Genomic DNA, 14,852 nt, shown 5'->3' on the forward strand with positions numbered 1-14,852 from the left:
TTATTTCAATATATGTCATATTGTATGTCATATAGATTTAAAAATTCCACCATAGGTTATGTATTTATCATCATGCATCATTTTGTATTATAAGGGTTATAATATTAGAATATGCATGATTTAAATTATATGGCATGCTCATGCATCATATAGTATAATTGTTATATTTTATAAATGCATGCATTAATAACATATACATGCATCCTATATATTATAAGTGTTATAATAGAAAGTATGAATGTATATTTTATTTAAAGAATGTTATTAATGTCCTTCATTGCTTTATTATATGTAAATGTTATATATATATTGGTAATGAAATTGAGATTGCATGAAGCATGACATTACCTTAGGTTAATTTATAATTGTTATGATTAACTAAAGTATCTCAAGCATGCAATGAATGATTTTTAATTGTTTCATTTATTTATAATTTTTATAATAAAATGAAATTAGAATTAAAATCAATAATGAAAAGTTGCATTCAAACCTTAAGTTATAATCAATTTAAAAAATGTTTTAAAATATGATTGAAATAGACCTAAGATCACATTTCTAATGAGATTAGAAATCTTAGTTTAATCTTTTAATCGGTTTAATAGGATTAAATTGATTTCTTAATAAAGGATTAATTATGTAGCAAATATATCTATAAAGGACTTTTTGTTTAAGGCGGGTTCTGTCTAGGCTGAGGTACTTAAGATGACGAAAACGTCACACCTTTATTTGGGAACCTACCTGGAAAAGTGAATTAGATAGATTTCATATATGCATGCAAGTTTGGTTAAGGTTTATTGAAGAGTTTAATAATACTTCAATCAAAATTGTTTAATCATCAAAGACAAGTGTTGTTTTTTAGCAAATTAAACTTTCACTTAGTTAAAATCATTAGCTGGGGTTTTCCTAAGTTAATTAACCCAAGGTAAAACACTCAGTGGAAGGAAAATGAGATATATGATACTTCAATTTTTCTCTATACGTTTCTTCCTGAAAATTCACACTGTGAGATCTACGCTCGACCTCGAGGCACCATGGGTGTCCCCCTATGGGTGACATTTGGGTAGGTCAATATCAAGGTGTATGGAGAGAATGTTTATAGTAAGTGGGAGCGGGACGTATGACAACACATCCCTCGATCTCTCTCATTAGGTTGAATTAAAGTTTTATGCATCGTCTTGTGGCATCATGGGTGTCCCCCTAAAGGATGGGAATTTTGCATGACGCTTTATTCAACCTCCATAAATGGATAAGGTTGCTTTAGTTTCATGTCTCAATTGGTTTTTCTCTATGGTTGGCTCATTGGGGCGGAACTCTAGAACCTAAAATGAGGGGTTACACTTACAAGAATCGTTAAGCTAGTTTAATGTATACTAGACCGAACAATGGTGACTAATAGTGACAATAACAAGGAGTTGTTATGTCTATTGGTTGAGAATGTCTCATTTTAGTGAAGGGGTACTTGATCACCCTACGATGACTTTTCTCTTGCCTCACTGAAACATCATTGCAAAATTAGATGTCACTTAGGGTACATTAGAATTTTGCTAAAATCGATTGGTTGTTTAGCTGATTAATGAAAAATAAACTAATTTAAAAATAGTTTGTCATTTTCAACAATTTATATAATGGCTACAACTACACTAAACTTGCTCGCCAATGATATGTTAATTGGCGAAAATTATGCTACTTGGAAAACCACGATCAACACGATTTTAATAATCGATGATTTTCATTTTGTCCTAATGGAGGATTGTCCTCCCATTCCCACTCAAAATGCTCCTCGAAACGTTCAAGAGGCACTTGAGCACTGAATAAGGGCGAATGAAAAGGCTCGAATGTATATCTTGGTTAGTCTTACCGAAGTCCTGGCCATGAAGCATGAGCCCATGCTCACAGCCTGTGAGATCATGGAGTCCCTGATGGGAAAGTTCGGATAACCATCCACGCAACTCAGACACGATGCTCTTAAAGAAATCTTCAATGCTCGTATGCAAGAAGGGGCATCTATGATAGTGCCTCGAGGTCGAGCGTAGGATTTAAAACGACGCTCAGTTATGTTGAAATAAATGTTAATTAAATAAGAGAAGTTCAAAAGACATTTATTAAATGCAATTGTTAAAACAATAATAGGGTACCCATAATTCGTAAAGACTATTAAAAGTATATAAAAGAAATAATCCTTAATAATAAGTTTAAAACAATAAAACTAAACATTCAGGGAAAAATAAGGACTCTAAATGTCATGATGCGGAAGCGTAAAAAAACTAGTCCCAGTGGCACGATCACGAATTCCGCTGCGCCATCGTCGGTGCATCTTTACCCTTACCTGAAACATCAACATAAGAAAGAATGAGCATGAAATACTCAGTAAGTAACCGCACCACTGAGGTCAGGCTAGGCATCTATGTCCTCTAGATATCCACCTATGGGACATAAACAAATGGAACAAACGAGAGACTGAGTCCTATCCTATTGTAGTTAAGTATGCCCATAAAACTGGTGAACCTGAAGAGAACACAAACTGGTGAATCCAGAGGGAAAAAAAACTGGTGAATCCCCTAAAACTGGTGAATCCCAAAGGAATCACAAACTGGTGAATCCCGAAGGAAACACAAAACTGGTGAATCCCAAAGGAATCACCAACTGGTGAATCCCGAAGGAAACACAAAACTGTGAGTCCCGAAGGAAACACAAACTGGTGAGTCCCGAAGGAAACACAAAACTGGTGAATCCCGAAGGAATCACAAACTAGTGAATCCCGAAAGAAACACAAACTGGTGAATCCCGAAGGACACAAACTGGTGAGCATCTAACTAATCAATGAGGATATTCACACAGTCTCAACGTTCTAAGAATCAACATTGTACAATTCTAGAATATTCATGAAAATCTTTGATACTATGGCTCCATCACATACACATGATTATTAACAACATATCATACCACATTCATGTATACCTTACATCATAATTCCACAGCATGCAAGTATGCCTCAACACAAGCAGATCAGATATCAACATATGGAAACACATACCATCACATACGAACGATCGAGTACCTAGGTGTATCTTTAAACAAAACAGGACCCGTGCCAGAACATACTTGATTCAGGTCATACTATCAGTCAACATGCTAATATTTACTATAACTTACACTTATCACGTGAGCATACAAATAAAAACCTGGCCCGTGGGCAGTTCCAATGGTAAGATTACTTACCTTAATCGAAATTTCACAGATGAACTCCGACAACCAAACGATGACCGCGACTTGAAGAAACGACCCTACCATACGAATACAACCATAAAATTTCAGTCCAATAATAATTGCGACACCTCAGATTCAAAACTACAACACCTCAAAAGCTTACCCAAGGAACTTGATTAGCAACCACTCCAAAATCTACTTCCAACAGATTTTAACTCCCAATGGAGGACAACTTGGAACCTTAAAGATACAAGGGTTAAGTCAACTTAATTCAGTAATCAAAGCGTGCCCACAAACCAACAATAAGGACTATAATTCTTACCAAAACTCTTGTCGAATGATCTTGAATCCGCTGGACTGTCGCTGCTATAATTTCCCGAGCTCAAATCTAAAATCAAGATAGTGCGACTACTTTAATCTTCAATCCAACTTAGTGGGCATCCAAAATCTTTCAAGAAACGCAACCACAAAATAAATCTTACCAAAATCTAAGAGTCAAGCTGCTAGAAGACGGTGCAGCACGCGACGGTCAAGAGGTTTGATCGGCGGTGGCGTGCGGTGGTCAGGGGTTGGAGCGGCGGCGGCGTTCGTGGCTAGGATCAGCGACAACTCAGACGGTTCTCTGGTTGGGCGAGTGGTGCGACTCCGACGGTGACTCTTTGGCTGGGCGAGCGGTGCAACTCTGACGGGTTTCGGTAGTGAGAGAGACGGCGGTAAGAGAGGTCGGGCAGTGAGGGAGAGATGCGTGAAGGAGATTGGGGGGGGGGGGGGCTTTTTATTTTAAAAAACTAATAATAATAATAATAAAAATAATAATAAAAGGAAAATAGTATAACTCTAATTAAATCCTTTCTTTAACCCACTTTATACTATTTAATTCCTTTCTTTTTTCGAAAAATAATTAATTCCTGCCATAACTTTTCAAATTGAATAATTTTGAATAATTTCCACGAAAACACTTAAATCCTCGCACTTATACTTTAAATTCAAAATTCCAAACATGCCCTTCAACTAAGGACAATTACTGAAAAAGGAAAAGTTTTACATTATTAATAAATAAATAAAAAAGTGTGAGATGTTACATTCTCCCCCCCCAAAGAACTTTCATCCTTGAAAGTTCATCCTTGAAAAACTCCGGGTACTGGGCCTTCATTTTATCCTCTCGCTCCTAGGTGGCTTCCCTGAAGTGGTGGTTCTGCCACAGAACTTTCACAAAAGCAATTTCCCGACAGCACAATGTCTTTACTTCTTTTGCAAGAATCTCTATGGGCTTCTCCTCGTAGCTCAAGTTATCATTAAATTGTAAGGCCTCGTAGTCAACTACATGGGACAGGTTTGTCACATACTTTCTTAGCATCGAAACATGGAAGACATTATGAATTATGGAAGACACTGCTGGGGGCAAGGCCAAACGGTAAGCTACAGGGCCAACTTGTTTCAAGACCTCGAAAGGTCTAATGAATCTCGGACTCGACTTTTCTTTCCTTCCAAACCTCAGAATACCGTTCATGGGTGCCACCTTTAAGAACACTTTCACCTTAGCCTCAAATTCCAAGTCCTTATGTCTTACATCGGCATAGTTGTTTTGTCTGCTCTGGGCTGTCTGCATACGAGCCCTGATCTTCTGTATGGCCTCATTTGTGGTCTGCACCAATTCAGGTCCTAAAAATCTCCTCTCTCCTACCTCATCCCAACACACAGGGGACCTGCAACTCTTCCCATTTAGGGCCTCAAAGGGTGACATCCTAATAGTGGACTAGTAGCTGTTATTATACGCAAACTCCATTAAACGCAAGTGAGCATCCCAGCTTCTGGAAAATTCTATGGCACAGGCACGCAACGTGTCTTTCAGTATCTGATTCAATCTCTCTGTCTTCCCATCAGTCTGAGGGTGGAACACTGTACTAAAGTTTAATCGGGTCCCCAATGCCGCCTGGAGACTCTTCTAGAAGTTAGACATGAAACGAGGGTCTCTGTCCGACACAATGGACACGGGTACTCCATGCAATCTTACCACTTCCTTCATGTATATCTATGCCCACTTATGCACTGAAAAGGTGGAATTTCCAGGTATGAAATGTGCTAACTTCGTAAGTCTGTCTACAACGACCCATATCACAGTGATACCTTTAACTGTTTGAGGCAACCTCATGATGAAGTCCATAGACACATGCTCCCACTTCCATTCTGGTACATTTAATGGTTGTAACAAGCCTGCTGGCCTCTGCCTCGGGGCTTTCACCTACTGGCACACCAAACACTTACTGACGAACTTCACAACCTCTCTTTTCATATCATTCCACTAATAGTAACGTTTCAGATCCTGGTACATCTTGGTGCTGCCGGGGTGGATCGAGAATAGAGAACTATGAGCCTCTGACAACAGTTCATCCTTAATGTCACTAACCGCCGGCACGCACAGACGCCCCTAATAAAGAAGGCCACCTTCTGCTGACACTGAGAATTCGTTATCCTAGCCTGATTCCACTCTACGAACTCTCTCCTCCAAATAAGGATCGTCTCGCTGCGCATAAATAATCTTCTGCCTTAGGCTTGGTTGCATCAACAACTGTGCTAACTGTGCCGTGACCTTCCCCATGACTACTACAATCTCTACCCTTTCCAGTTCCCTGCATAGGTGAGTCTGTTCGATAATGAGACCTGCAGAATGGGCCACCTTTCTGCTTAAAGCATCTGTCACTACATTTGCTTTCCCCGGGTGGTACAAAATTTCACAGTCATAATCCTTTACTAGTTCCAACCACCTTCTTTGCCTCATGTTTAGCTCCCTCTGAGTGAAAAAGTACTTCAAACTCTTGTGGTCGGTGAAGATCTGTATCTTTTCTGCATACAAGTAATGTTTCCAAATCTTAAGAGCAAAAACCACCGCTGCTAACTCCAAGTCATGTGTGGGATAATTTTGTTCGTGCTTCTTCAGCTGACGTGAAGCGTAAGTAACTACTCTACCCTGCTGCATCAATACACATCCCAACCCCTTCTTGGATGCATCACTGAAAATGACGAAACCACCTGATCTGTCCGGTACTGTGAGAACTGGGGCTGAAACCAGCCTCTGCTTAAGGTCTTGAAAACTACTTTCACAAGCCCCATTTCAAATAAATGTTGCCCCCTTCCGGGTCAACTGAGTTAATGGGGCGGCTATGCGAGAGAAATCCTTCACAAACCGTCTGTAGTAGCCTGCTAACCCCAGGAAACTGCGCACCTCACTGACCGTGGTTGGACGATCCCAACCCGTAACTGCCTCCACCTTTGCAGGATCCACTGAGACACCTTCCTTGGATATCACATGCCCTAGAAAGGATACCTGCTTCAACCAAAATTCACATTTAGAAAACTTAGCATATAGCTTATTGGCCCGCAATGTCTCCAAAACTTTCCGCAGATGCTCCCCATGCTCGGCCTTTGTCTTGGAATAAATCAAAATATGATCAATAAAAACAATCACGAAGGTGTTGAGGAATTCCTTGGACACCCTATTCATCAGATCCATGAATACTGTTGGTGCATTCATTAGGCCGAATGACATCACTATGAACTCATAATGTCCATACCTCGAATGGAAGGTTGTCTTGGGTATGTCACTGTCCTTTATCCTCAGCTGGTGGTACCCTAACCGGAGGTCAATCTTAGAGAATACCGTAGCTCCCTGTAACTGGTCAAACAAATCATCGATCCTGGGAAGGGGATATTTTTTCTTGACGGTCACCTTGTTCAACTCTCTGTAGTCAATGCATAGACGTAACGATCCATCCTTCTTTTTCACAAACAAAACGGGTGCACCCCATGGTGACATGCTAGGGCGAATGAAACCCTTGTCCAACAACTCCTGCAATTGGACCTTCAATTCCTTCAACTCTGCCGGGGCCATCCTGTATGGAGCCCTCGAAATAGGGGTTGTGCCTAGCTCCAATTCAATGGCAAAATCTATCTCCCGCTGCGGAGGCAATCCGGGAAGGTCTTTTGGAAACACATCTGGAAAATCTCTTACTACTGGCTCCGAAGTCAAGGTAACTTCATTCTCCTTGGTGTCTACCACACTGGCCATAAAGCCCCAGGCTCCATGGCCGAATAGCCTATTGGCCTTCAATGCGGATATCACCTTGGGTAGGACTACGGTTTCAACCCCTTTAAACTTAAAACTGGCTCCTATAAGAGGGTTAAAGATAACCTCCTTACGAGAGCAATCTATACTGGCATGGTTAGCAGCTAACCAATCCATGCCTAATATAACATCAAAATCGTGCATATAAAAAATTATCAGGGTTACATCTAATACGCCGTTGGCTACCTCTACCTCACATGCTTTTATCTTTTCTGTAGCTAACATGATCTCTCATGATGGAGTGGAAATAAACAATGCAAATGGCAATGGTTCTGAGTCTAACATGGCATGTCTTACAAATATAGCAGATATAAACGAGTGCGAAGAACCAAAGTCAAATAAAACAAGAGCATGGTGTCCCAAAATGGGAAGTGTACCTGTCACCACGGTGCCTGACTTCTCGGCCTCACGCCGAGTGGTAGAAAATACCTTTCCCTACTGTTGTTGGCGGTTCGAGCCTCCCTGGAACAATCCTATGGGCTGGCTCCTGTGCTCAGGCGCATTCTTCCTTAGGCATCTATCTGCCATATGTCCTTTCTGGCCATATCGGAAACAATTCCTAGAGCTGGCTAAACAATGTCCCCAGGTCGCTTATCGCAAGTGGTGCATATTGGTCTATCCTCTCTACCATTCCCAGCCTGGGTACTTTGTTGTCCCCAATGACGTGGAGCATGCACTGTGTTCTGACCCCTCTGCTGATGTTGAAGAGTCTTGTGCTCAACCTTCCTTTTCTGCCCTGGGGAGGTCTCAATCCTGAGTGACCTTCTGTATTCCTCTCCCCCCTGGGAGTCGGCATCAATCCTCACAGCGGCTCACAGTGCTGCGACATATGTGTTGAGATCCAAGGCATGTACCATCCCTCGCGACCCGCTTCTCAGGCCCTGGATAAATCTCTCGGTCCTCGCTGCCTCGGTGGCCACTAGCTCAGGAGCAAACTAAGACAACTTATCGAATTCTTGCTCGTACTCCTCCACTGACATAACGCCCTGCTTTAGGTCCAAGAATTCTGCCTGCTTATTGTATCGGGTGTTGGCCGAAAAGTACTTCTCATAAAAACGTTCCTTGAACTGTTCCCAGGTTGCAAGGTCACCTTCAATATCGATCATCTTTTCTGCCGAACGCCACAAGATTGCTGCGTTACCAGTCAGCATGAAGACCGCGCATTGCAGTTTGTGATCTTTCGGGCACCTCATAAAATGGAAAATTGTCTCGATGGATGACAACCATAGTTCTATCTTGGTGGGGTCTCTTAACGATCCATCAAAGGGGCGAGGGTCATACTTCCGGAAGTCCCTTAAATGTTTGGCCTCGAGAGACAAGCTCTGCGTGTCCTTGTCCTGCGGACGGGCTTGTCGTAATGGCTTGGGTGGCACTTGCTCCTCCTGAGCCTGAGTCTGGGCAGACTATCCTGCCACCGTGCTTTGGATCAGTTTCTGCAGCTTCCCCATTAGAGCGGTTGCAACAGCTTCACTAATTTGGGCTTCCATTGCCTTTCTGCATCTTAACGATCCATCAAAGGGGCGAGGGTCATACTTTCGGAAGTCCCTTAAATGTTTGGCCTCGAGAGACAGGCTCTGCGTGTCCTTGTCCTGCGGACGGGCTTGTCGTAATGGCTTGGGTGGCACTTACTCCTCCTGAGCCTGAGTCTGGGCAGACTATCCTGCCACCGTGCTTTGGATCAGTTTCTGCAGCTTCCCCATCAGAGCGGTTGCAACAGCTTCACTAATTTGAGCTTCCATTGCCTTTTCATCCACTTAGGTAATAGGCGGAATTGGTGCCGCCGGAGCAGTTTGATTACTCCATTCTCTCTCTGCTTGTATTTCTTCTCTAACTGTTTTCCTTGTTCTACGTTTAGGTGCCATGTCCTGTCATAAATTCGTACGTTAGCTAACTATTTATGGGCCTTTCTCAGACATCATGCGTTTAAAACACTACATCACTGTCCTCATATACACATGGAAACTTTCGTTAGTAGAACGTACCTGGCGATGATGAAGAATCCGTTACTGACCACAGGGACTATCTAGACTTACATAGTAAGTCAATCTACAGAACCCAAAACATGGGCTCTGATATCAACTGTAACGACCCGACCCCCTAGGACTTAGGTTAGGTCGTTACTAAAATAAATACATGCATAGAATTTAAAACAACGCTCAGTTATGTTGAAATAAATGTTAATTAAACAAGAGAAGTTCAAAAGACATTTATTAAATGCAATTGTGAAAACAATAATAGGATACCCATAATTCGTAAAGACTATTAAAAGTATATAAAAGAAATAATCCTTAATAATAAGTTTAAAACAATATAACTAAACATTAAGGGAAAAATAAGGACTCTAGATGTCATGATGCGGAAGCGTAAAAAAACTAGACCCAGTGGCACGATCACGAATTCCGCTGCGCCATCGCCGGTGCATCTCTACCCTTACCTGAAACATCAACATAAGAAAGAATGAGCATGAAATACTCAGTAAGTAACCGCACCACTGGGGTCAGGCTAGGCATCTATGTCCTCTAGATACCCACCTATGGCACATAAACAAATGGAACAAACGAGAGACTGAGTCCTATCCTATTGTAGTTAAGTATGCCCATAAAACTGGTGAACCCTGAAGGGAACACAAACTACATTCACACAGTCTCAACATTCTAAGAATCAACATTGTACAATTCTAGAATATTCATGAAAATCCTTGATACTATGGCTCCATCACATACACATGATTATTAACAACATATCATACTACATTCATGTATACCTTACATCATAATTCCACAGCATGCAAGTATGCCTCAACACAAGCAGATCAGATATCAACATATCGAAACACATACCATCACATACGAACGATCGAGTACCTAGGTGTATCTTTAAACAAAACAGGACCCGTGCCAGAACATATAAATCCTCGCACGTATACTTTAAATTCAAAATTCCAAACATGCCCTTCAACTAAGGACAATTACTGGAAAAGGAAAAGTTTTACATTATTAATAAATAAATAAAAAAAGTGTGAGATGTTACATCAACCATCATGCGTCCAAGAATTGCTGGAAGCTCCAATGGTCAGGGTGAGCCCTTGACCCAAGCAGTTGAGAGCCATCTCCTGTATGGGGGATTCCTTTTAGTGACAACACTCCAATTTCTTCAGGGACGTCTTCTACTCTATCTTTTACATTGATTTCCTAGTTTAATTTATTATTTTTATTTATTGTTATTTTGGATATACGGCTGCTTCCTTGGTTGTGGTGTGTTTCTCCTTGTAGGTGTGATAATAACTCTTCTCGGTGCGCAGTTACTACGGAAGAATCCTCTACATCCTTCAACGCATGGCTTTAATCGCATGAACTCCAACGCATTGTGGCATACGTTCTTCTACTTAAGGTTCTTTTCTTGTTATCTTTTATGCATTATCCTTTTGGAATTCTCCTTGTCTGACTGCGGTTCTTTGCGATGCGTCTATAATGGTAAAATAATTCACCGCATCCTCTAATTAGTATCGCAAGGCACCCCTTACTTTTAATAGCCTCTTCAAATTGTGAAAGTCTATAGTTTTATTATGTGCAAACCTTTGCTCAAGCATTTGTTATCACATTCCTGTTGAGTTTTCTTTTAGCTTGCAGTGAGAATGGTGCCGCCCTCTAAGTTTGTGGGGTAGCAGTGGTCTCGGAGAATTGCGTTCATCACATTGCGGTTATTTCCTTAAAAAAAAAAAACCTTTTGAAAATAACAACTCCATTGTCAATGCAATGGGGAAATCCATGTTGATAAGAGTTAAGTTGTGAAAGGCATTTACCCGTAGTTCGATGTCTGCATGACACCCGTGGGGGCAAGCCAAAACGAAGGTAAATCGCCAGGATCGATGCATCAGTGCAACTTCTCTGTCTGGCGCAAGCCAAATTAAGCAAGACATGAGTTGAGTTGAATATGAAACACAACCGAAGTTAGATGCCCGCATGACACACATGGGGGTAAGCCAAAACGAAGAGCGTAACCAGGTTCAACACCGCATTCGAATAAGTAAATGCATAAGCTTGAATTTTTTTAAGCAAACGCATTCTCATGAGCTGAACGCAAAGTTGCGAAGAATGAATAAAATTTTTTTGAGCAAGGACTTGCCAAATTTCAACTTAGAAAAGATATCTTTGAAGAAGCAACCAAAGTAGAGGAGAGCATTGTAGCCATGGTTAGAGGTACGAGTTAATTATATTCTGAAAAGCTGGTCATCGTAAAGTAACATCGAAAGATGAGTTAAGAATTTCTTGAGTGTAACGCATGCTTGAGAATAAGCATGAGTCTAAGTTTGGGGGGTGGTAACTGGCAGAAATGCCAATTATTATAAGTCTTTTATTTAGAATTATGAGGGCTAACAGGTAGAAAACGTAGTGATAATACTTAGAATTTGTGAAAAATTGAGTTTTGTAGCACCTAAAACCTCACTGACCCAGTATTATGCATTATTTCGTGCCAAAGTGTCTATTTTTGTAGCTATCGCAAGAATTAAACGCATGTGTTTATAATAAGAAATCACAGACAAACGCATGTGTTGAAGCCAGGCGACCGCAAAAGACGAACGCAGATGGCAACCCCATATGTCCAACACATGGAAGTTGCAGTAATCGCATGAGTCCAACGCATGGAGAATGCGGTGAACAAATAGAAATTGTGGCCATGGATTGATAGCCATAATAGAAGATCGCAAGATGGGTAGAACGCGTTGATAACTTCAGCTAAATTCAGCTCGGACGCATACCTTGGGAGTATCAACAAGATAAGGCGATGTGACAATGCCCATACCGTGACAAAAGCAGCAGTGAGCCATACCTTCATCATTATAGCTGTCGGTGTCCAAATTCTATAAATAGCCTTTGAGACCTTCATTTTGAGACATCCGAGCTTTTGCCTCAAGGCAGAAGTTTGTGACCACAGATGAGAGCTTGAAAGAGATTTCCAGTGAGAATTCTTCATCTCCATAAACCAGACCGAGTGACGATCGGAGCATTCGCCGGAGATAGAGCTCGAGAGAGACATATCCACCAATCAACCATGGCACCGCCGGCAACCTTGACGCAGAATCCTTCATCTCCCTTCTAATCTCTGTATTGTATTACATTTTAGCTTGAGATATTAAGATATTTTGTGATCAATGCAAATCTTAATTCCTTCATTACCGTCTTTTTCATCATCTTCATCTCTATCATAGTTTATCTTCAACGTTTATTTATCAAAGTAAATCGCATGCTTAATCGTGTAGCCTAGAGATAGGACGCATGTAGCAACCCACCGAGAGGTGTGTGTTGTGCGAGTATAGTGAGTTAATCCTCTTTTCTTGGTGAAAGGTTGTGGCCACGCTATCTATGGGATGCTGCATTGCTTGTCTATAAGTTAAGTAGCCGCGTCTAACTGCCTGAGATGGTAAGGGATGGAACACACTAAGCAAGGTTCGTATTGTTCCTAGAGATAGGCACAATCTTATGCTCAACACAACCATGCACTATATAGATATAATCATGCGGCTGACCACCGAGAGGTGTGACACGTTAGTGCAATGAGCTGGGATTACTAGAGCGATTTAAGATAGTAAACATTACTATGTGTTATTGGTTGTTGTGTCTCTACTTATTCTCATTGCAATTATTCTATTGCTCAATATGTTTAGTTAAGAGTAGGAGTATAGTGTAAAACATTTAAACCTTCTTCGATATATTTTTATTTTTATTCATCGCCTCAAACACATCACTTCACAAATATTATTGAGTGACAAGTCCCCATGTTCGATCTCGGATTATCCGAGAAACTTGCGTTTGTGTTATACTTGGCGCAAGCGTAAAAAAACTTGTGATAAGAACGTGTGATCATTACATGCTAATATTAACGCATCATCATTCCGACGCATGACCTCAGACGCATGAGAGCAAACACATTAGTTATGTCTAACGCATGATTTTATGTTCAAACCCATCCATCCTTAAATGATAAAAATAAAACAAAACAAAACACGTCCCTAAATTATCCTAACAAAAGGTGAGGAAAATGTTGCTTCATTTTTAAGAAGTTCCACAAAGGTTCGACCTCTGGAACTAAGTCTGTACCTTCTTCCTCCGGCACCAAAAAGTGGAAGAAGAAGAGAGGTGGGAAGGGGAAAGCTAACTCTCCAGTTGCTGAATAAGGAGGCAGAAGGCCACCCAAGGTTGCGAAGGGAATTTGTTTCCATTGCAACCAGAATGGTCATTGGAAAAGAAACTGCTCCAAATACTTGGCAGAAAAGAAGAAAGCCAAACGAGGTAAACATGATTTACTTGTTCTGGAAACCTACTTAGTGGAGAATGATGATTCTACCTGGATTATTGACTCTGGGCCACTAACCACATTTGTTCTTCATTTCAGGGAATTAGTTCTTGGTGGCAACTAAAAGCTGGCGAAATGACGATACAGGTTGGAACTGGGCACGTCGTCTCGATTGTGGCAGTGGGAGGAATCTGGTTGACTTTACAGAATAAATTTCTTGTATTAGATAATGTTTATGTGGTTTCTGATTTGAAAAGGAATCTTATTTCTGTAAAGTGTTTGTTAGAACAATCTTATGTAATCAACTTTTTTGTTAATAAAGTGTTTATTTCCAAAAATGGCGTTGACATTTATTCTGCAAAATTGGAAAATGACCTTTATGTGCTAAGACCGTTAGCTACTAAGGCCCTCTATAATATTGAAATGTTTAAGTCTGCAGTAACCTAAAATAAAAGACTTAAAATTTCTCAAAAAGAAAATGCCCAACTTTGGCACCTAAGATTAGGTCACATAAATCTCAATAGAATTGAGAGGTTAGTAAAGAACGGACTTCTAAATGAGTTAGAAGAAAATTCTTTGCCAGTATGTGGGTCATGCCTTGAAGGCAAAATGACAAAAAGACCTTTTACTGGAAAAGGTCATTGGGCCAAAGAACCTCTCGAGCTCGTACTTTTAAATCTTTGTGTTCCCATGAATGTCAAGGCTAGAGAAGATTATGAATATTTCATCACTTTTACTGATGATTATTCTAGATATATGTACGTTTACTTAATCCAACATAAGTCTGAGTCTTTTGAAAAGTTCAAAAAATTCAAGGCTGAAGTTGAAAATGCATTAAACAAAACGATTAAAACATTTCAATCTGATAGAGATGGAGAGTTTATGGATCTATCTTTCCAGACCTATTTGATAGAATATGGAATAGTATCCCAACTCTCAGTACCTGGTACACCTCAGCAAAATGGTGTACCAGAAAGGAGAAATCAAACCTTATTATACATGGTTCGATCTATGATGAGTTATGCTTCCTTACCTGACTCGTTTTGGGGTTATGTACTAGAGACTACAACGTATATCCTAAACCGTTCCATTCAAGAGTGTTGCTAAAACACCTCTAGAATTATGGAATGGTCGTAAAGTTAGTTTACGCCATTTCAGAATCTAGGGTTGCCCAACACACGTGCTTGAGGCTAAACCTAAGAATGGTCGTAAAACCGTTCCATACAAG

At 40.6% G+C, this 14,852-nt stretch overlaps 1 protein-coding gene across 1 annotated transcript; it reads right to left on the reverse strand.

Annotated features, from left to right (window-relative positions):
• Positions 1-4,375: 4,375 nt before the first annotated feature.
• On the reverse strand, positions 4,376-4,951 carry LOC150034374 (uncharacterized). The gene has a single exon (XM_090316695.1). It carries the CDS (start codon positions 4,949-4,951, stop codon positions 4,376-4,378), a length of 576 nt encoding a protein of 191 aa, XP_090172821.1.
• Between the last annotated feature and the right edge of the window lie 9,901 nt (positions 4,952-14,852).

The sequence above is a fragment of the Benincasa hispida genome, chromosome 8 (assembly GCF_027475165.1).
Source record: "Benincasa hispida cultivar pf3 chromosome 8, pf3_genome.v1.1, whole genome shotgun sequence".
NCBI classification, from domain to species: domain Eukaryota; kingdom Viridiplantae; phylum Streptophyta; class Magnoliopsida; order Cucurbitales; family Cucurbitaceae; genus Benincasa; species Benincasa hispida.